The following is a 23,764-nucleotide window of genomic DNA, read 5'->3' as shown; positions in this document are numbered from 1 at the left end:
TAGAGACTCAGAAGCAAGAGCAGCATACATCTGTTAAGAATCATGAACGTTTCACTTGCATTTTTATATTTTTGGGGTATTCAGGGAGCCTGTGTGCTCTACATTTCTGCTAAAACCCTTTTTTTTTTTTTTTAATCAATAGTAGAATACCCAAACATGAGCTGAAAACATGATGGGAATAGAGAGCAATATAATATATAAGGTCTTGAAAATATATCCTAAGTGGCTTTTGTGTTTGACTGTAAATGGTTTTATACACATTCTGTGAGAAACACCACATGCTGACTCTCAATTGTTCTGCGTAATGTTTTATATTTGGAGATATGTCTCTGTAGCAAAAAAGAAACTGCATCGTTTTCATTTTTATTAACATTTTCATTTGATCAGCAGAGGTGGTCTATGCTAAAGTAATCCCATTTAATAAGTGCTGTGTTATTCGAAGACTCCTTGTGAGACATTCAATCATACAGTATCTTCAGGGGCCCTTTAGAAACTAGTCTTGATTTTGCTGGAATAAAAAACCAAAACACTTAGAGCTCACCTTTCCACAACACTCCTGCACTTTTCTATCAGAAAGTCAAGCATGCAAACCATGGGCTGCCCTTCATTCTCATGTTTAGCTTATTTTCAAATCACAAAGCAGGGAAGCATACAATATTGAAATATAGGGTCCTCATTGTGAAGAGTGTCTTTCTGTAGATCTGGACAATTGAGTTGGGATTTGTGGCTCGTCCAACTGTAAAAAAACAAGCCCAACAAGACTTTAAGGTGACGTTGCCTCGTAACTCTGCCAGGAGCTTTCTGACTGATAATGAATCCACCCTCTTACAAGATCAAGGGTGCTTTCTGGGTATTGAGATTTAAGGTAGAAAGCTAAAATAAGTGTCTTGCCCTCCACAACTTCTTCTCTAATCCATTTGGCCGATGAATTAGGGTTGAGCCAGTGAGGTGAGAAAGGTGAACAGAGGGAGGTGAGAATCTTTATTGAGACTGCATTAATCAGTGAGGCTCTCCTCTTTTGAGGATATGGTGCCAAGTTTTGGGCAAACATGGAGTCTTTTTAGTCTTTTAAATCAAATTCTGCATCTTAAGCAATAATGTTTGCCATGGTTAATAGCATATGCTTCAACATGGCATTGATGCACTGACTATAAAAGACACTTATTCTACAGGATGCTGCTTTTGATATTATATGTTTTTTATGTTTGTGTGTGCTACTGTTAGAATGAGATTACGCATTAAGGAAGAAGAAATACTGAGCAGAGGTTTTTTTTATGAGCTCAATGCATTAGTGCCTTTATAAAATATTGATACATGTTTGGCTTGATTAGTAAGGTCTACTCTAAACATTGATTTCTCCATGGTCAGTCGCAGCTGAAACGACACTTTTTGTGATCAGTTGGCCAATTGGTTTACATTATGCAGTCTCTAAAAAATGGATTGCCTCTTGTATTAGGGAGCGCTGCTACAGCTGCTATTCTTCCACCTTACAGCCACACCATTAACTTAAAATGTGCACTTTTTACGAGCAGTGATACTAAACCTGTGAAAACAGAGCCACATAGTATCTTCTGTGGCTCTGGAGTGAGCTTCCCATAGTCTCAGAAAGATAACCCAGAAGAGTTGACAACATTGAGAAGTTCACTCTTACTAGCCCTAATTTTGTTTATCTGTAAATAATTTTAAAAAACAACACTCATTTTGGGCCACAGGATAGCTCAGTGGTTACAGCTGGCATCCTGTATGCGGTGCTCAGTACGTGGGTTGAATCTGGCTCGACACACTTTTCAGGCAATGTCCTCCCCTCTGTCTTCACCACCATATATTTCAACAAATGCACTCTCTGACCTAAAAATATCGATTTTGACATTTTTGTGTTGGACCATTTTCTATGGGCTTCACTACCACTATATGTTGCTTTGTTTCATTGCCATTGGACCTCCGCTGTGTTTAACCAGTGATCATTTAGAGGAAAAGTCCCAAGCTCAAGCACTGGTGACTGGCAGTGACACAGTCCACTTCTCTCCCTGCCTGCTGCATCTCAGTTATTTTTCACCCTGACATTAAATCTATATAATCTGTTTCCAGTGTTCTGCATTTGGGTCCAAAAACAACCCGATACAGGCATTGTCAAGTATATTCGTAAAGCTTTCCAGAGATTAGTCTCTTTTGTGGTATAATAATCTCTGCAGAAATTCCTCTGCTAATATCTGTTTTCCTGACATTAAACAGATGCTTTTAACCCAAAGCTAACCAAAGATGATGCATTTCAACCACCACCAATGGTATGAAATGGTAAACACTTCCTGTCTCGTATATAGGCCCAGTTTAATGTATTTGTGTTTTGTTTTTTTGCCAACATTTGATATTTACACAGCCAACACACACATTAGCAAGGGTATATAGGTCAAGTAAGTTAGCTGGGGGGTCTCAAAACGTGGGTTAAATTAAATGTCACTTTTTCTGTTTCTCTCTGGTCTCAAAAAATAATGTGGTCATTGTGGAAAGGATTGTGTCTTTGAAAGATAGGTCCACACACTTTAAACAAGGTCAGTTTGGTTTCCCAGTTTCTTCCAATGTCAGTATGTAAAGGAAAAATACACATTTCATGAAAATGCTCAGTGAGCTTTTTATCATAATAGAAGCACTGCGTTGGTTTGCGTAGGCTGGGAGGAAATTAGCTGCTGGAAGCACATGTGCTTTACAGTGCTCCGGTGGTTCTGCCGTTTCTGGTTTGCAGCGGATGGTGGGTGTGATTTCTGTGTTGGAGTTGACATTTAACAGAGGTATTGGTAGGAGTGCTGAAGCAAGGGTCTAAAACCTTTTATCACCCAGTTGTTCTTTCTCGTTCTCATTTTAGACACAAAAAAAATCTGGTTCTGGCAGTCGTCCACGCAGTGGTTGTTATCAGTGGTGTTTCTGCTGCTGACTTGATTTATTTCCAACAAAACTGCACTGTTTCTCTCTCTAACAAAAACAGCTCATGTTGTTCTTTTATTTTCAAAAGACTGTAGTATAACATTGTTGAGACATAAAGAAAATCAATAGGATGAAATGTGGGGAAGCATAGGAAAAACTGTGAGACTTCTACAGTAAAGGATTAGTATCAAGTATGCAGTCCACTGTAGCGGAACTTGTTGTTCAAAGGAAATCTACTGAATGGTTTTCTAGTACTAATCTAAATATTATGCAAAAATATATTGAACACAACAAAAAATTACTTGAATTTCCATGTCAACTCAGCAAAAATATGATAAGCATCTTTGAAATGATATCTTTATGATAACAATTGAACCAAGAAAAGTTATTGGTAATGATAAACCTACATACAAATCTTCTTGCCTTTCTACCGTCAACATGAGGTTCACTATAGCCATGTTCATTGCAAATTATATATATTTTCTCGGCCCCTTTTGTGAATCTTATCAAACAAAGGGTGTCGGTGAGTACGTTTATGTTTTTTTTCCTAGATCTTCACATTATCCAACTTGCTTGATTTCCACTCGTCAAATATCTCTGCTGTGGAGCATTGAGCATTAAACATTATCCTGCAATACCTCCAATTTAAAATTGAGCACTGCTCTCATAGCATTGTTTCTGGACGAACCATGCAGCTTTTTCAAAAGCAAAAAAGTTTCAAAAACGTACTTGCCAAGGAGCAGCATATGACAGACAGGCACAGTTAGAGACTAGCTGGTGAACACAGTGAAGCATTTAGCAGCCAGAGAGCATGACATTTCCCTCAGGAATTTTGTGGAGAGCTGAATGAGAGTTAGTGACATTCACATGTGGCCAGAGGCACAACTCCAAATGAATGCTAATAATGTTCGGTATCTGCTGGATGTGTAACTGTTTGCTAACACATTAACCATATCAACTTCAGATGTTATACTATGTCAATATTGTGCTCAAAACTTACAATTATTACACATTTGAATCTTTAGATTTTTCTTTACAATACAGATTGTTAGGATTCAAGCCACACCTACTGTTTCAGAAGTGAGAACACAGGGTTGGATACATTACATTACATTTAATTCAGTTGACGCTTTTATCCAAAGCGACTTACAATGACCAATCACAGGGACATTCTCCCTGGAGTAACTGAAGGCTAAGTGCCTTACTCAAGGGCACACTAGTGGTGGTGTTCCTGGCGGGAACTCACAACCTTCCGATCTTCAGCCCACCTCACTATCCATTAGACCACCACTATCCCGGATACGATGGATACAAGCACTGTGTAGTTCAACAAAAAAAGAACACAACCAACATAGTACTGCAGTTATGTGTTTAAAGAGCATCTTCACAACGCAAGATCCTCATAGCTCAACATCATATTCCTTAGATTCCTGACAATAAGAGACAGTTGCTGCTCGTAATGACTGTCACTGTCTGGATTCTTGTCATTAAATTGCCCCAGTTGTTATACTTAACACTCATACAGTAGATGTTTAGTTTTTCTGCCTCATTAGTTGCTCTATTTTGGCGGATTTGCCAGGAAATTCAGGTTACATTATGTGATCTTGGCTGTCGCAGCAGGTTTTTAAGGCTGTTTACACACTTATATAATTAGGATGTAGCAAATTGTATGTTTCCTTGCTCCACAAATATCCTTTCACAGAATTATGATGATGAGTCAACAAAGCTGATTAGGTAGCAATATTAACATTAACAACAAGGCTTACTCCCATCAACAGCCAGTTGTCTAATCTTCTTTTCTTTTCCTCTTGTCGTTTAAAGAAGCCCTGAATTGACGTGATTAGTGTTTTCTTCTCCTAAATAGATATTGTTGATAGGTGCACAAGGTGAGCAGGGTTGTCAGACATTACCGGCTTCTTTCTCAGTCAATACAGCACTGAGGTAATGATTGCTTCAATTGACTATACTTTACCATTAACACTGTTTTACAGTTTCCTCATAAATTGTGTCTAATAAAGCATTTTGTTCCTAATCTGGGTTTTAATAAGCTATTAACAGCTATTTGTTGGATCAATGCTTACTTCTGTGAAAGACACACACACACACACACACACACACACACACACACACACACACACACACACACACACACACACACACACACACACACACACACACTGAAACTGTACTTTGAACACTTAAATATATTATTAACATTTTAAACTGTATACCCCGGTTATCTAGGCCCTTTGTTTTGTTTAATGTATACCATGTTTATCTAGGCCCTTTTTGTTTTTTGTTTGATGTATATATGTCACTCTGTAGGACTGCGGGAAACGATAATAACGATAAAGCTGACTTTGACTTTGACACACACACACACACACACACACACACACACACACACACGTATCTTTGTCGTTTGTTTGAGTGGTGTGACAGTCAGCCTGTGATGTTTATCCACAGGATAATGCACTGGGCCAGGCGTATCGAGCAGGAGATTGACAGAGTCTTTCAGCACATCACTGGAGCTCAGCAGTTGAAAGGGGTGAGTGTGTAGCTCTCTTTTTATAGTACACAGGTCTTACTCATCATAGTGCTGCATTAACTCAACAAGAAACACACCGCGCAGAAAAAAAAAGCTGTTAATCCATTGAGTTTCAGAGCTATAGCTAAAACATTAAACAATTACAGTCTGCCTTTTAGAATTCACTTTTTTTAAATGTGTTAATGATATGCAGATATGTGATCAGCCAATAACACAATGATTATTATTTCAGACATAAAATCCCGTCTTGCTGGCACGTTATCTATTGTTTGTAGTCATTATCTTGCACACATGGCTTTATTCCTACAAGAGATGCCTGAATATTCACAGAACCACACACATTGAATAGATGTTGAATATCTAGTATTGTTACTAGTGATACAATTCACATTCATATATGTATCTTTATGGTTTAACCAGGTAATCTGATTTATGTAAGGGAAAAAAACAAGTTTCCTCATAAAATACATTTTTTTCAAAGGGCCCATGTCTTATGCAAAAGTAGAAACTGTGGCCAACGAAGTCTGTGGATTATCCAAAGTAACAATTACTTTGTTTAGAGATGTCTTTATTTATTTTTATTTTAATCGTTTATTTGGCAGGGACAATGCACAGTGATGAACACTTAAAACATTAAAAATGTGTCAAGCGTAACAATGCCAGATTTAGCTTTGAGCTCATTTCCATCCCTCACATAAAACATTTAAGAAGTTTACATTTTACAAACATAGCAAAAACAAAATACATGATATGCAAAAAGTGCAAAAGAGCAAGAGCAGCATATACAAGTATTTACCACATGGCAGTACAATATAGCAGCTACGACATATAAAGTGCAAGAGATGATAAAAGAGCTACCTAAAGTGCAAGAGGAGATACCCCTGTGTTAAAGTGCATTTAGCGGTGATTGCACGTCTGTTTGTTTCTTATCCATTCTTTGAGTTGACCTTTGAAGCTATTGAGAGTGGGACAATCCCGTATCTCAGTTGGGAGGCTATTCCAGAATGAGCTGCCTTTAATGGAGAGGACATTTTGTCCAACAGTGGTCCGTCTGCGGTGGACTTCACTTTCCTCTGGTTTCTGACCTAGTGCAGCGTCCAGTGTGCTTTCTGTGGATGAATTCCCCTAAGAGAGGGGGGGGGGGGCCAGTCCATGTAAACATTTATAAATAAAACACATACTTGTAAAAGACTTAAAATTGTCAAAACTTAAGAAATTGTGTTTGTCAAGGATGGTACAGTGGTGGTATGAATAAGGCTTTCTGTCAAACACCTTGATATGTCTTACAGTAGTTACATTTTTAACAGATAAAGTTCAATGCTGAGAGCACTACAACAAAATGTGTAAGCAAAAAAGAAGCATGGATAAATGTGTGAAAGATATCTCGAAAGCTTGGCACATAAAAAGGAGTCTTCTTTCAAGAACGACAAAGATAGCAATGATAGATAGAAATTAAAATGAAGATACTTATTTGGCTGTATCTTTGCACTCTACAGTAAGTGTTTTGGGGGGAAATAATTTAGGGCTGAAACAATCAGATTAGTCATTAGATCAATAGATGAATCTGCAACTATTTTTAGTATCAATCTATTATTTAAGGATTCTTTCAAATTCAAAACGCAAAACAAAATTGCTTATTTATTGATAACTAAACTGCAGTCCTAAAATGATGTAATCTAAAAAGGATCTTTGTGGAACAATTGACCAAGTTCATGAACTGTCCTCTGGTATTTCAGACCTGTCAAATGCATGGCAAATACTATTACTCAAATCTCCTATTTCACCTGATTTCTCACAGTGATCTGAGTAATTGAAGTTGTCATGATGGGAATACAATACAGCTATTTCACACCATGCTGTAACAGGTGGCTGAACACAAGGAGTTGTCCCTGAGAGGCTGAAAGCTATAAAACAGGACCAAAGATCATCTGCAGAGAGCCCTGCTCTGAGGAGATGTGTGGAGGCGTTCCCTCAGCAGAGCAGCGCCACGTGTCTCTCTGTTGTGTCACAGCAGAGCAGATGGTCAGCCTGCAGTAATGCCTCGATGTGAGACACCCTTGTTCAGTCAGTCCTCATTAATCCCCTCATGCTCCTGAAAGGCTCGGGATCTGTTAATGAATTTTTTCGCCTCTGCCCAGAAAAAACTCGATTCAATCTTCTTCGGTCAAGGAAACGCTTATAATTTAAACCAAACGTCCTTTTCAATTCTTCAACCAATATAAAGCCACAATTTTCCTTTGCAGATATTCTTGATGCCATCTGTGATACAGCCCTGCTCTAAATCAGGATTTTATTTTTCCAGACTGCTTTGTTGCAGTTTGGCAGGACTGTTTTTCTGTGAAATACAATTTAGTTTTGGCCTTTTTTTGATTAAAGAAAGCCTGAAAACATGATTATCTGGAGGACAGGGCCATTCTATTTTTTAAGGTATTCATAATGTTGCTTTATGGATTGAATTTAAGTGTAATGGGGTTATTGTGATAGTATGGACTCCTTATTTGCCAGCCAGTTCACAGATACACGCTGTTCTTTACTGCATGTTCCCATCTGTGCGGTTTGAGCCAATAAAGCAACTGGTCAGTAACAACTTGAGGGATATTTTGAAGTTTATTTGGTAAGGTTGTTTATATGTACAGTAGAGGGCTGTCGTACTCAAGATATGCAGGTTTGCCTAAAATCAATATCACTTTCTGGCCATTGTCATTTTTTCACAAGGAACTGTGTCTGATGGCCCTAAATCTGCTAGACAGCAAGCTTATAGCAAAGTAGTACTGTAGTCACTTTGTTTACCTTCATATCTGAAGGTAATGGACCTTTTTACCTTCCAGTCACAGTGGTGTGTAGTAGTATACAGCTGAAGACACCGTTTTTATACTATTGAAAAATGTAAGCCTCTGGGCTCTGGGCAGACTGTACATGAACTCAATACCTTACACTGTCTGTTTGCTGCTGTAAACAGTGTTTTTGAAGTTAGATATTGCAGGCAAAACCAAGCATATCATAAAATGTGTAATTCTTTTTTGGAGAAGTCTGCATTTTTGCAGTCGCCAGTAAAATCTATAAAAGTTCCTCCCTGTCCTCCTGTTAGTTCCTGAACAGACGTGTTCAGCATGTGCAAACAGGCAGTAATTAATGCCAAGAGGTACCGACATTTTCTACACCAAACTTTCTCTAAAAGTAGAATTTGAAAGAAAACAGTTACTCAGAAAATTGTTCTTGTTGTTCATGCTGCTTCATGCTGTTATTGCCAGATGCCTCCTGATGACCCTTAAAGTAAACTGGTGTAATAAATCATTAGAAATACTTACTTTTACTGCAATAATGTTGAAAGACCACATTTCACACGATAACTGTGACGTGTTTCCACTAAAGGTCTGATTTAACTTCAGTTGCCCTGAAGAAGAGCATTAAGAGCAGAATCTTGTAAACTTTATGTCAAAGTCAGAACGTCAAGTAAAGGGCAAGCAGTTATTTTACATTACTTACATTATTGGTTTGTTGTAGTAAGACTCATTATTTGGAAATATGCGTCATGTTTGTGGTAAGATAGGAACATAAATAAAGATCAATCTTTACCTTAACTGACATGTATTATTGGCAGAGGGAAGAAAATAGATCTAAAGGTTTTTCCATCAACTTCTCACACTAACTTTTTTGGACCAAGCCACAATGTGTCTATGTTTGGCCAAAGTTAACAGTTTAACTAAAATGTCTATCATTTCACACCAACTTCTATTAAATGTAAATTATTTTAAGCAATAATACTGAAAAACAAGAACAGGATGCTGGACGCTGGAACTGATGTCTCACAATACTGAAGGTTTATTGACATCTTGGCCAAGGGGAACAAACAATGTCATTAAACACAACACAGAGAAGTGTTCGCGCTGTAAGCCACGGTCAGTTCTGGTGAATTCTCCTTCCTTCTGCATATTTTTCCAACTCCAACTGGTCGTAAACATATTTGAGAAGAGATAATGGAGGATGTCATGGAAAACTGGTCCTGTAGCCTGAGGGCGATACAGGAAGTGTTATCTCTGGACACAGGAATATGCCAGGCTCCAAGCGATCAGCAGGGAATCTGTCTACAAAGTAGAGACACACAATGATTCTGATTGGATGCTAAAATATAATCAAAGACTAGTTCATTATTCTCTAACAGCATAGGATAAAATGTTGTGTACAGTTGATGCGTTCTTTTATGTAAACAAATATTTAATGACTAAGAGAATGAATGCAACGATGGTCATTTTGGTATGAAATTCCAGTATTGTGATTTATCTGTGAAAACTTCCTTCAAACAGACACTATTTGTGACTAGGTCACATGAAAGGATCCATATTTAGATTTGGATTGAACAGACAAACCCGACATGTGACTGCTCCCCTGCGTCCTCAGTGTTTGGATATAAAAAGGATTTGCTTTTGCAAATTCATGAGCTGTGAATTATAATTATTATCAGGGTTGTTCTGAGATGCTGGGGCTTCGATATTCTCCTCATCCGTTTACTTAACTGTTTGATTCTTTAGTTATAAAAAAAAACCAGTACAAAATACAGACTTGAAAATTATTATTTTAGTTGGAACTGATGTCTCACAATACTGAAGGTTCATTGACAGCTTGACCGAGCGAACAAACAATGTCATTAAATCGAAAATTAGCATTTTCAGGGAACACATCACAGATACAGCCCATAACAGTCCGACTAATCAATTGACTGTTCAGCTGTTACTGCAGTTTTTAACTTTAGTTTTTTTAATTCAACAGATATACAATGAAGAAAGGCGACGGTTTAGTCTGGTGAAGAATCAGCCTCGGAGGATTGTGGAGAAGGTGGCCTCAGATATAGAGAAACTCCTGGCTAAGAAGCGCAAAGCACTTGTTGTAAGTAAATGCTTCTGTCGTTGTCATTCTAAAAAGAAATTCTGACAAATATGAAACATATTGTTTATGCAACTGTTACTATTTAATCCTATAATTTTTTTAAATGTTTGTTTGTATTTTCAAATGAAGTTATCCAGTTTAATCTTCAGTCTTCCTCCCCCTGGATTACAAATATAATATCAGACATGTCCTCCTCCTCTAATGTGAGCGTTTCTCTGTGTTCAACATGTAGAGGTTAGCCAGTGAAGCAGAGCGGCTCCAGCGAGAGCATGTATGGCAGGATGGAATCAAGGTAAAAACTTAAATAACATTATGTTTGTTGCATTATTGAGAGCTTTTGATGTTGCTTCCTCTCATGTATTCAAACCCCAAAACTTGTATTTGTCTGTTAAGTTTTTGGGACATTATGCGTTCAAATGAAACCACTGATGTTAATTCAGAGCAGATGGGTCTGATGTCTTGGAGCGTTGTGGCTCCGAATGGGACGACATGATAAATAGGAACATTTTCACCAGTCAGCTGAGCAGATCCCTCAGCGCTCAGCTGGCTGAAACAGACGACCGAGCGCACTCAGCCGTGCGTTTCCGTTGAGTCCTGAACACATCACTCTTCCACTCGGCCTCCTCCATTTGCCCAGCAAGATGAGATGGGGTTAACCTCATCCTTTCACATGGCCTCTCAAAGCCTCTTCTCTCAGTCGCTGTGTCCCTCTATCCTTTCAAAAGACACCGGTAGTTTTACATAATTGAGCCCAATAATTAAATAATGATGAAGACTTTTTTTAAACCTGTTGACCATTTTCCAAAACATGCCACTTGCTGATTGATTTCCTACCTCATGAGTTTTCGGTATCTACTAGATTTACGTATCCAGTATTTGTAATATGTATCCATATTTAAATACATTTAAAATCAATTGTAGCTTAAATGTTTTTATGGCTGAGGAAGAATAAAAAGAAAAAAGGAACTGTTCTAAAGGTAATGTTTTTTGTTAGTCGGACAATGATCCTCATCAAGAAGAGTTAGCTTAACTGTGCGTTACTGGCTGAAGTTGTTTTCAGAGCTGTACTCCTCATAGGACGGGTCGTAGGCAACACACAGCCGACAAAGAGAGACTTGATTTTAAGTTGAAATGTAATATAGGCAAAGCCATAAATAGGAGCATAGAAGCTTTGGAGTAGATGTCGGGCTTATTGTGAAGTATGTTAGGTCTCTTCAGAAACTAAGACCAACAGATGTCTGCTGAGTCATAATGTGACAGTACTGAGCAGAAACAATAGCAAACACTTGGTGGTGACAACTTACAAAATACAAGGATGTGAGGCTTTTCTTGATTTGTATAACATTGTAAACTAAACATTTTTATATAAGCGGCTTTGAAGTGAGACCTTTATTCTACATTCATATATTTTGACTGAAACTATTCACATCATAGATTTTCCTTGAAAACATGAAAATAACATTTATATTTGAAGCTAATGAGAGATTTACAAGGAAAATAGAAGACAATCTGCAAACAAAAATGCAGTTTTATAGGGTTAATCTTTACTGAAGTTTAATTATAATCAATCAGAACAATCTTTAGTTGTAACTCCTCTTTGTGTATAGGGGAGCCCTGACCTGTTTGCATGTATATACTGAGTGACTACTAGCCCTCGTGTTCTTCATGTTTGCCAACATTACAGCCTCCTCAAATCTGCATATCTGCATCTTTCCTCCTAGGAGCTGGACATGGCTTACTATGACTCCAAGGCAGAGCTGGATTATGTGAGTAGGAGACAAACACACAGCATTTTGGAGATTATTTGATAAATCGAAGATAAAAAATGTCCTATTTAAACAAATAATAAAATAATTAGCAAAATGCATTATATCAAGTAGTTTTAATGTTAATGCTGATGATAGAAGATTATCTGACATGTATGTTTTCTCCTGTTCTCAAAGTACTCCATGGATGGAGAAGGAGAGGTGGAAAACCCCTCGCACATCAAGCTGGAGTTTGTCTACGATCCAAACTTCAAAAACGATGTCAACTATTCCTACACAGCTGTTCAGATTCCTACAGATATTTATAAAGGAGGCAAGTGAAGTTATGACTATTTATTTAATTAATTGTCCTGCTGCACAGAATGACGCCATGTTCTTGTGATTTAGATTGATGTATTTGACATATTTTATGAGAAGTTAAGAAGTTTAGGGCGAGACACCACAGGCAAACACATTGTTATTTTATTCACTGGTCAATTTTGAGATATTGAGCTGTATTATATATATATCATAACATGACTTCTTTCAGAATGGTGGAAAATACATATTTAGGTGTTTATTTTACTACGTAGATTCTTCCTAAATCCATAAGAAAATGCCCCAATGCACATTTACATTTCAGAAAGATTGCAATACAAAATGTTTTATCTTAATGTGGGTTAAAAACCTTTGACTATAACATATCAACAACATGATCAATATGAACCTGGTGTTATCAAATGTTTGCTCAATTAATTTGCATATTTAAAAATCAATTTTCAGAAAACTTGTTAACATGAAATTCTAAATTCATGGTGACATTTATTAATTTATTAGTAACCATTTTCACCTTTAGTGTGTTCCTTTTTCTCTCCTCCCATCAGCTCCAGTCATTCTGAATGAGCTGAACTGGACGCAGGCGCTGGAGAAGGTTTTCATGGAGAACAGTCAGGAGGATCCGTCCCTTCTGTGGCAGGCGTTTGGCAGTGCGACGGGCGTCACTCGCTACTACCCAGGTAGCTTTTAATAACCCTTCCTGTGCTTTTTAGTGGATATGATTGTGTTTAATATATTGAACAGTTAGCAAACTCAAATTGATGGTGTGAGGAAAACCTATTTTCATTTTTTCAGCTTCACCTTGGAAGACCCCCGATAAAATTGACCTTTATGACGTCAGGAGGGGGCCCTGGTACAGTATGCTGCTTTAGACACATTTTCATGATGTTTTATCACATGTGCAGCAGATTAACATACTGCATACTATCTTCCCTCTGTCACAGGTACATCCAGGGAGCCTCGTCCCCCAAAGATATGGTCATTCTTGTGGATGTGTAAGTATTTAATGAAGTTTCTTGGTTTTAGTAATAAGCTTCCATGTAAATGTAGCATCTAATACCTCCATAACGCACACGTGTGTTGCTTTTATTGCTGCATAACCTGTGAATTTAACAAAACACATAAAACCTTCCCTTTTTTCTGCATTTTTAAATAATGAATTGTGTTGAAATCCATCTGGCAAGTTTTCCTCAGCCTTCCTTGCAGTTCTTTCCAACTCACAAGTGAAGTGAGAACACCATGTGTGGTGTAACTTCACATAAGAGAGCAGCTTCTTTGTGCTTCTGGTCCCAGCTAAACTAGAGAAAGTCATGTTGTGGTGGAAAAAACGTACTCCGCACCAAAACCAGCTGAGAGTGCAGCTCGTATTGCTTATCATGTGTAACAACGTAAAGGTCAAGTTAGAGATGATCAAAAGAGTCACGAGCAAAATCTAAATTGTTTGTAACTGATAAAACCCCACAACAAACAGTTTATTGTGAAATTAACTTTACCATTTAAAGGAATAGTAATTTGGTGAAACACGCTCATTTGTTTGGATATGTGTATTTCCCCACATTCAAACTATTGCTTAATACTTCAAGGTCAAGGTTCTTTATTAGTCATACAACCATAGCTACAGAGTAGTTATGTCGATGAAATTCTTAGTCACAGGCTTCTCCAACAGTGCAACACAATATTACAGAAAGACAGAAAAATATAGTGCAAGTAAATATTAAAAGTAACTGCAAAAAGAAAGGAATAGTTAAAAAAAAAAAGTGAAATAAGAGTCTATATGCAAGCTATTTGAATGATATATTAGGTAAATAGATAAATGATTACTAAGTAGCAGAATGTTATGAATGTTGTTACTTAACATGAACAGAGCAATGTTTCCTGTTTCCGTGGTGAATCAGTTAGTACAGTGTGTTTGGCAGAGTGTAAGCAAACTCAGGGTCGAGTACAGCAGCCTGTTGTTGTCGCTGTAATGTCCCAGTGGTTGTTTCATTGCGGCGGTCATTGGAACTCTCTGAAGGTTTATCCTATTATTGAATTGAATGAGTAAAATCTAAGAGTTGCCCTCAAAAATGACCTTTTGTCAACTCAGTATATCACATGTATAACACCTTAGTCATATAATAGTAAGGCAGCCATATATTCAGTCACAAATAGGAAACATTGATTTATAAACAGAGGACAATCTCTAACTGCTGAATTAAGTATAGGCCAAAACCCTGAAAATCACTGCCTCTATATTTATACAGTACTTATGGACATCAGAGTATAATTACTGAGTAGTGTTTGCTCATATGTTCCCGGGGTTTACATTAAGGTGTTTTATACTAGCAATTTCAGCATCACTGCTGAAAATTATGTTTAGTAAAAACAAACACTCTATTAGAAAACTGTACATTAGTGCTTTCCTCTGTGGACTGCGAAGCACAGGAGAAAGAAATCCAAACAAAACAAATGTATCACTGTAGATTAATCAGGGGAAATCATGTTTGTGATTGAACATCTGGAGGAAGCATGTGAAAAGTCTTCGGAAATGCTTTTTCTCCTCACGTATTCTCCATTCATGTGGGGCACAAATTAATCTCTGTAAATACTTTGCACAAAGTGTTAGACAGCTAGATTAGGAACAAAATAATTAGCCAATCTGGAACATTTGCTGCTGCATAATTCTACAGACGTTTATGTAAAATCATATTCTTAGGTGTGTTTGCTGTAGCTCCATGTTTGTAACTAAGCATTTGATTGGTATGATACTTATATGTGTCCTCAGGAGCGGCAGTGTCAGTGGTCTCACCCTGAAACTCATCAAAGCGTCAGTGGAGAACTTGCTGGACACTTTGTCTGATGATGACTATGTCAACGTGGCCAGGGTAAGAATCTGCTTCACTCACTGACCCTTCATCACTGATTCTCCCTCATTTAACATCTCTGTCCCTTGGCTTTGCTCTCCTTGTTTCCTTCACTCTTGACATAAAAAAGCTCAAACTGTGTCTCCTGCTGTGTTTCAGTTTAACGAGAAGGCCGAGGCCGTGGTTCCCTGCTTCAAACATCTTGTCCAGGCTAACGTCCGCAACAAAAAGATCTTCAAAGATGCTGTGGATCAGATACAGGCTAAAGGCACCACTGACTACAAGTCTGGATTTCATTTTGCTTTCAACCAGCTGTTAAATGTAAGTCATATATTGATTTAGACTAGGAATGATTTCAATACCGACGTCTCCACACTCTGTCTTTCCACTGTTCTCTTATTCATCTCCCTTTTAAATGTACTTTTATAGAAGACTAATGTCCCTCGGGCCAACTGCAATAAAATAATCATGCTGTTTACTGATGGAGGCGAAGACAGGGCTCAGGATGTGTTCATGCAGTACAACTGGCCCAACAAAACGGTTGGTTTCTTCTGATCATAACAACTTTAACTTTCATCAGGCATTTTTTTAATTGTGGTATCTTACTCTGAAGAGTCAAATGTTTTCCTCATTTGTCCTACCAAAGGTTCGAGTATTCACCTTTTCAGTGGGTCAGCACAACTATGACGTCACACCTTTACAGTGGATCGCCTGCACCAATAAGGGTGAGATGAAATTTAACATGAATTATTCATTGTATATTATTTTCACCTTTTTTCTGAAAAACATTTGTACCATAGTTACTTTAACTATTTAAACTTCTCAATGGTCTGCTAACTAGTTTTCACTCACTCAGTTTGAAGGGCATCTTAGTGAATGATATAGTAGTAAACTAAAGACCAGCATTAAACCAAGATTCAATACTATGTTGCTGTTTGTTTTCCTCAGTGAAATATGTTTCATCATATCTTAATTTATGATTTTATTTGAGTTTTAAAGTGGACTCTAAAACATTTGACTATAATGGCTGTGCTCTGCCTTGAGTAAAAAACATCAAAAGTAAATTGAGCACAAGTATTTTTAGCTGAGCAGATAATCTTTAAATTCATCGCTGCCCACTCAGTCCATACTTTTAAAGAGATGTCTGCTGTACATTTATGAATCAATGCCGAGACAGAGGAACAAATAAATAAATCATTGAGTCTAAAGTAGAGTGCCGTGCACTGACCTCACTAATGGGCTTCCTCTCAGATCAGTGAGCAGACCACTGTGGTTTCACAGCGCTCACGCAGAGGTCACTTTTGTTCGCGGAGATTTGATTTGCTCTTGGCTGAGAGCTGACACTGATCTTTCAGGAGAACTCGTGTTAGTGAGGATGTTTTAGTTGTGCACAATATAATACAATAATAATACATGACACTTATATAGCGCTTTTCTAAAAACCCCAAAACGCTTTGACAGAGAATAAAACAGAAAATGTAGAAAAATACATAAAGAGATAAAAAAAATAAAAGAGGGGGGGGGATAGTCAGAGGTTGAATGCATTGTTGAACAGGTGGGTTTTGAGTGATTTTTTGAATGCGGCGAGGGAGGAAGAGTCTCTGATGGGTTGGGGTAGTGAGTTCCATAGGGTGGGTGCAGCAACGGAGAAGGCTCTGTCGCCCCAGGACCTGAGGTTGGTCCGGATGGGGGGGGACAGGAGGTTGGCAGCAGCAGAGCGGAGGGAGCGGGTGGGAGTGTGTCTGTGGAGGAGGTCAGTCAGGATGGGGCCAGGTTATGGAGGGCTTTTTATGTCGTGAGGAGGATCTTGTACTGAATTCTCTGGGGGATGAGGAGCCAGTGAAGCTTGATGAGGACGGGGGTGATGTGGTCACGGATTCGGGTGTGGGTGAGTAGACGGGCGGCAGAGTTCTGGATGTATTGGAGTTAATTGATGATTTTTTAGGGTGAAACCATAGAGGAGGCTGTTGCAGTAGTCCAGACGGGAGGTGATGAAGGCGTGGATGAGTGTTTCTGCAGCAGTGGGGGAGAGGGATGGACGTAGACGGGCGATGTTTTTGAGGTGGAAGAAGGCTGTCTTGGTGATCTGTTTGATGTATTGGTTGAAGGAGAGGGTTTGGTCAAATATAATGCCTAGGTTCCGGATGTGAGGGGAGGTTGGAACTGGGAAGCCGTCGATGTTGAGGGTGAAGTTTTGGATGGATTTGCTGAGCTTTTTAGGTCCAATGATGATTATTTCAGATTTATCCCAGTTGAGTTTGAGGAAGTTGAGTTGAAGCCAGGATTTTATTTCAGTGATGCAGTTTGTCAGGATGGAGTGGGTAGCAGCGGAGATGGACTTGGTGCAGATGAGGAGCTGGATGTCGTCGGCAAAGCAGTGGAATTGAAGTCCATAACGGCGGATTAAGTGACCAAGGGGAAGCAGGTAGAGGATGAAGTGGAGGGGGCCGAGAACTGAACCTTGGGGGACACCTTGGGGGAGGGGAGCGGTGGGGGATTTGCAGTTATTGATGCAGATGAACTGGTGTCTGTCAGAGAGAGGGCAGTGCCGGTGATGTTGAAGGTGGTTTCAAGACGGGTGAGGAGGATGGAGTGATTGATGGTGTCGAAGAGTTAAAAAAGTTCACTTTTGTCCTCACAGAACATTAATCCTCGAGGGCAGGCTTTTGTTATTATTCTGATAACATAGGGTGGATTCAAACTGAGGGAGAACAAGATGTATCCGAGTGAGGAATGTTCATTTATTGCCTTTTTATGAGTTCAACTAAAACTAAATAGTCCTATTATGTTGTTATATATATATATATCAGATATGTTACCTTAAGCAACACCAGGTTTGCTACCTCCAATAGTGATGAACTTCATACCCAAAGATGATACATGCAATGCATTATGAAAAATGTGGTTTTATGAAATGAATGTTATTTTAGTTTTTTAAAAGGACTAAACCTGGTAATTGCCAGTATACCTTACGATCATTGGATTTCATTGTAGAGCTGAAACTATAAGTCAATCAGATTTAAGACAATAAGATAAACCTTGATGCCCAGTGAGGGAATCTGCTCTCTTTCTGCGGGAGTGAAGTGGCTGAGTCACTGGTCGAGTAACATCTAGTCAAATCTGGAATATTTATGAACACCACTCTTTTTTTTCTGATAGCATCGCTTACTCATGCTCTCTTCTCTCTGTTTGTCTTTTTTTCTCTGTTGCTTGCCAGGTTACTATTTTGAGATCCGTTCCATCTGTGCTATAAGGATTAACACCCAGGTGGGTTCGTCTAGTGCCTCTGACACAGCTGATCCCCATTCACTGTTTCAAATTCTCCTTGTGGGGCTCACTCTTTTTGAAGAAACATCTACTTCAATGTGTTTTACCCTTCCTTTCTCCCTGTGGCCTGATGTTGTTGGTTGTTTTGGAGCTGCAGTCGGTCACGTATCCCTTTTGTTTTTTCAGGAATACCTGGACGTGCTGGGGCGCCCCATGGTTCTGGCAGGCAGCGAAGCCAAGCAGGTTCAGTGGACCAATGTGTATCAGGATGCTTTGGTGAGACTGCAAGACCATGTTGGCTAAATGTGATCAAATATAATAAATGCACCAAACATACAGATTATACACAGTTAGTAAGTAATCTTGCATTTTATGTAATCTGGGTTTTGTCTTTTGATTCTATAGGGTCTTGGCATGGTAGTAACTGGGACTTTGCCTGTGTTTAATCTCACCATGGATGGAAATTCACAAGTAACAAAACTGTTTTTTTTATATGAAAGAAAGTGTTTAATAATGTGGATTTCTGTTTTGTTTAAGCTTCTGGTCAAATGCAAAATGTAGCTATGTTGTATAAGATCATAGATTAGTAAATTACTACATTTAAAGGACTAAAGTTTAAGATTTAGAATGTGTCCATGAGAAGGATCTATAATGAACAACATCATAGTGTGATATATGGAAACTTGTGTGTGGAAATCTTCACACACACAATCTTCTAATTCAGCAACACTGCCATGTTTCTACAGTAGCCCCGAAGGAGCAAACAAAACACTGGTTCTCGTGAGGACCTTTCAAGTTAATCAGATTGATGTTTTTTTCGTCTGACCAGAATCAGCTGATTTTAGGTGTCATGGGAGTCGACGTGCATCTTGACGAGATAAAGCGACTTACACCACGGTACAATGTATGTAGATCACATACATTTATTACTCACTTGTACTTGTGATGGAGGCAACAGACAAACACATCACTGTTATTCCTCTCTTTTATCAACAGCTTGGAGCCAATGGATACATATATGCCATCGATCCCAATGGATATCTTCTCCTTCACCCTAATCTTCAACCAAAGGTGGTGTATATTTTACTTAAAAAATAGAAATATTTTACTATGGTTTGCAGGAAGACATAGTTTATTATGATGCTGGTTAACCTGTTCTATATTTGATGTGAATTTAAATCAATTTGCCTCCTCCCAGCTGGTGAACCTCCTGGAGCCTGTGACGCTGGACTTCCTGGATGCAGAGGTGGAGGACGTTAATAAAGAGGAGGTGAGCACTAGGCGTTGTGCACACGGGAACGTTTGCGTTTATGCACAGTATGCGTATTCAAAAAAGTCTTCCGTTCACATGCATTCGTTTCATTTAACGTGTCTGTTCAAACGAGACCGCTGGAAACGCTGTAGTACATATGCCGGGACTGTAAGTGGCGCTGTAACTTCCGCCACAAAATACACCAAAAGCAGCGAAGAAGACTCCGCAGCAGCCCCGCAGCAATGTTGCCATGGCTACCCTTCTGTTTATGCCCCCCGGTGGATTTAGCAACATGCAATTCTCCATGTCCACTTGTTGCTGATGGTTGTGGTAGAGGAGCTGTATATTTTGCACTAATATCTGTAGCATGGTCAGTAGCAGTAGCAGTAGCACTAGCAGTAGCTACTGACAGGTGTGTGTGGCGATTGCTGGTATTCAGCGGGATATAGTAATTTCCTCAGCATATGGATAAATGCAACGGGGAAGTTAACTGAAAGAAACCGAATCTGTGGATATTGCATCGACCGACCAAGAAGCACGTCTCCGTGGAGAGGACGCGCTCAGAAAGAGAGATATTCTCTACAAACACTGGGTGAGATCCTCCTTTGTCAATATAATGGATCAATGCATGAAATCTGACTCTGTTTATTTTGTTTAAGGAGGAGTATATTGGGCGTTAACAATTCTGGTTTGCCTTTTATAATATTTCATTCAAGAACCCCTTGTGCCTTTAATTAACACAGCTATTTTTGATTGTTGATCGTTACAGATGGCTACTGGCCATGCTACAGCAGTGAGCAGGAGAGGTGGGGCTAGGTGGGGCTAGGTGGGGCTATCGTTATTTTTTCAGGAAATATTCGTATAGAGGTGATTACACGGACTCGGTTGACCCCCCAGAGCGTTTCGTTTGCAAATCTATCCACCTTGGGACCCGTTATCGTTTGTGGGGTCCGTTTCTATCGGCCTCGTGTAAATAATAGGGCTATACGCACGCGAAACTATGCAGATACATGCAGTTTTGTCCTCGTGTAAACGGCGCCTTAGTGGCAGGTCAAACTGAAATGTCTCAGGCATTTCCTGTTTCTTGTTGTTGTTATCGTTCAAAGTCTTACCGGGCAAACAATAACATCTGCTTACAATCTGCCTAACTGGTAATGCAAGGCCCCACTGCACGTGTTTTTAATTTCATGGTTGTGGCTGAAAAAGAAAAGGATTTGTGTTTTCATTTTCTAGATCCGGCGACAAATGATTGATGGAAGACCAGGCGAAATGCAGGTCAAAACCCTTGTCAAGTCGATTGATGAGGCAAGTCAATTATCTTTACTTAATTATATTTTAAAAAAATATCTCGCCTCTTTAGTCACAACATTAAAGAACGTTAACTTACCTGGTTAGCTAAAATGTCGGTCATCAGCTGTCTTGCCATCATTGTAAGGATTGAAGAAACACATACTATTAAAACAACTTCAAAATACTTTAAACACATGTTCTATAAAATAAAGCTGCAGCCTGTTGTGTTGGGTTTACTGAAATGTCCCTAAATGTCTCCTCTACTGCAGCAGTACATTGATGACGTCTACAGGAGTTACACCTGGACTCCCATCAACGGCACAGATTACAGGTAAGCATTACAATGTTATAATAACCAACCAGCTGTGGCCCGATGAAGACTGCACACACAGATGCATTCACTCTCCCTTCCTCTCTCTCTCTGTCTCTTATTCATGCTCTCTCTGTTGGGATGTCGCCACCTGCAGTCTTGGTCTGGTATTACCCACCTACAATGAGTACTTCATCCAGGCAGACCTGAGTGATGTGATGCTGCAGCTCCAGTGTGAGTACAGAAGTGCAGTGTTACTTTTTGTTATTAAATAGTAACACAAAGAAAATATGAAAGCAAAAGGCTGACTGTATACAGATGTATAGTATTATGCATCTAACGTTGTTTGTTCCCTGAGGTGATTTCTGCATAAAACTGCTATGTATCAATCACAGCAACTTTCATGGTCATGCAGCACAATCAAATAATTCTGGTTTAAAGTCTAAGACCCTTTTTATATTACATATGTCTTTTTTTCTATTTTGTAAACTTACTTCAATTGAATGTGATAACTGTGATTATTTGTTGGTATTTTTGTTAGTTTTTTTTAAATAAATGAAATACTGTTTCTGTTACAGATATGCAGTCCCTGCTGCCCAGCTCCTTTGAATCTTCAGGACATGTGTTTCTTGCTCCAAGGTGACCATCTCACCTTCCTCTCTTGATTTCACTCTTTCTCAGTGTGTTGCTGAAAGTACAAAAAGTTCTTATTAATTCTCCTTCTCCAGGGAATACTGCAAACGTCTGCATCTTTCTGACAACAACACCCAGTTTTTGCAGAACTTCCTCTCGCTCATGCTGGAAATTTCTCCAGAATCTGATGAGTGTGAGTGTGTTAACAGCATTTAGGTGTTTACAATATTTGCCACTGCTGCAGAGACACCAAAGAGATAATACACTTGTTTTTCTCTCAGGTGACCAAGGCCTCATCCATAACCTGATTTTGGATTCCAGGATTATCGGGCAGCTGGCCTCTCGTGTTTGGAAGAACAAGGACCTGAATTCGTGAGTCGACTTGCTTTATAAAACATTCTCACACCATCAGAAACAGGAATCTACTATTATGATGTCACCATTAAATCAAACAAAATGGCTAAGTAAAAACACATTTCTCAAAGGTATGGCTTCCTGGCTGTATTTGCGTCCACTGATGGAGGAATAACACGTGTTTTTCCCAATATGTGAGTAACACTAATGAACTTACTAAAGCTAGTAAATATACAGTAATTCCACTGATATTCTGTCTATAAACATTTCTCTTAAAACATTTAACGGTTTGTGTTTTTTGTTTGATACAGAGCTGCTGAGTTATGGGATGAGGATCCTGAACCATTCAATTCAAACTACTACAAACGGAGCCTCGACAACAAAGGCTACATGTTTAGAGCTCCATCGAGATCCTGTGAGTAACTGCAAACATATGTTAAAACTGTCAAGATATACTGACATCAGACATACAATCTGTTCAAATCATGTCCAAATCATTTGTTTTTAAATCACATTTTGTTACGACCAGCATTGGACGACCTTGTTGGTGGAGAAAACGGCACGGTTGGAATTCTTGTTAGTTCGGCTGTGGAGGTTAATTTAGGAGGCAAACTGCTCAAACCTTCAGGTAAGAAAAATGCTTTTATCTTGCAAACTTGATGTTGCATCCTGTGTCATGTGGGATTCCAAGAAACGTTTTTTATCTAAAATATGTTTAAAGATATTTCAGCTACCTGTACTTCTTCTTCTTCTTCTCACTGAAAAACTTTTCTTGCCCTCCTCTTCCTCTCTTTGCTCTGATCCGGTGGATGTTTTGACTCAGTGGTCGGGGTGAAGCTGGACTTGGAGGCATGGGTGGACAAGTTTAAGATCCTGGCCAGCAACGTGTCGGACAGTCGACAGGGCTCACAGAAGGTACAGCACAGGGCGATAACTAACTAATATGAATCACTTAATTACACTACATATGCTGTGACAGAAGTGACATCACTGTTTCATTACACATTTTGTCAAAACAGTGTGGACCATCCAGAAGCTGTGAGATGGACTGTGAAGTGAACACTGATGTAAGAACTTTATCTGTTTTAATCTCACAATAACTCTAAAACTAGCCTGTGGAAGTCTTCGTACTACAGCCAGATACTGTCTCCACTTGTGTTACTATAATTGTATTATTAATTGCAGAGTTATTACTATAGTGTTAAAGAGACCACGTTTCAAAAAGTTAAGGGGTCGGACATTTCCACTTTGATTACTAATTTGTGTTTATTGGGAGTATTTTTGATCTATACTCCAGGTATAAGACACCTTTTTCTTCAAAATGTAGGATAAATTACACCTATAACCTCGAGATTACTCGAAGGAAAATGCATGTGAATAAAA

The 23,764-nt window shown here is 38.9% G+C and overlaps 1 protein-coding gene across 1 annotated transcript in view; it reads left to right on the top strand.

The window, feature by feature from the left end:
• LOC117489956 (voltage-dependent calcium channel subunit alpha-2/delta-2-like) overlaps positions 1-23,764 on the top strand; it is a 34,013-nt gene that overhangs the window by 3,388 nt on the left and 6,861 nt on the right. The window contains exons 2-30 of the mRNA XM_034139554.1: positions 5,386-5,467; positions 10,235-10,351; positions 10,584-10,643; positions 12,073-12,117; positions 12,295-12,430; positions 12,981-13,112; positions 13,228-13,285; positions 13,377-13,427; positions 15,197-15,296; positions 15,435-15,596; positions 15,705-15,815; positions 15,922-16,000; positions 18,493-18,542; positions 18,729-18,818; positions 18,948-19,013; positions 19,372-19,446; positions 19,539-19,613; positions 19,741-19,812; positions 21,028-21,099; positions 21,354-21,415; positions 21,552-21,628; positions 21,973-22,033; positions 22,123-22,220; positions 22,309-22,399; positions 22,513-22,575; positions 22,693-22,796; positions 22,911-23,009; positions 23,205-23,296; positions 23,401-23,448. Coding sequence (XP_033995445.1) covers positions 5,386-5,467; positions 10,235-10,351; positions 10,584-10,643; positions 12,073-12,117; positions 12,295-12,430; positions 12,981-13,112; positions 13,228-13,285; positions 13,377-13,427; positions 15,197-15,296; positions 15,435-15,596; positions 15,705-15,815; positions 15,922-16,000; positions 18,493-18,542; positions 18,729-18,818; positions 18,948-19,013; positions 19,372-19,446; positions 19,539-19,613; positions 19,741-19,812; positions 21,028-21,099; positions 21,354-21,415; positions 21,552-21,628; positions 21,973-22,033; positions 22,123-22,220; positions 22,309-22,399; positions 22,513-22,575; positions 22,693-22,796; positions 22,911-23,009; positions 23,205-23,296; positions 23,401-23,448 — 2,428 coding nt within the window. The remainder of the gene's footprint in view (positions 1-5,385; positions 5,468-10,234; positions 10,352-10,583; positions 10,644-12,072; positions 12,118-12,294; positions 12,431-12,980; positions 13,113-13,227; positions 13,286-13,376; positions 13,428-15,196; positions 15,297-15,434; positions 15,597-15,704; positions 15,816-15,921; positions 16,001-18,492; positions 18,543-18,728; positions 18,819-18,947; positions 19,014-19,371; positions 19,447-19,538; positions 19,614-19,740; positions 19,813-21,027; positions 21,100-21,353; positions 21,416-21,551; positions 21,629-21,972; positions 22,034-22,122; positions 22,221-22,308; positions 22,400-22,512; positions 22,576-22,692; positions 22,797-22,910; positions 23,010-23,204; positions 23,297-23,400; positions 23,449-23,764) is intronic.

The sequence above is a fragment of the Trematomus bernacchii genome, unplaced genomic scaffold (genome assembly GCF_902827165.1).
Source record: "Trematomus bernacchii unplaced genomic scaffold, fTreBer1.1, whole genome shotgun sequence".
Lineage (NCBI taxonomy): Eukaryota > Metazoa > Chordata > Actinopteri > Perciformes > Nototheniidae > Trematomus > Trematomus bernacchii.
Note: the sequence above shows the minus strand (reverse complement) of the source record. Positions and strands in the feature narration are given on the sequence as shown.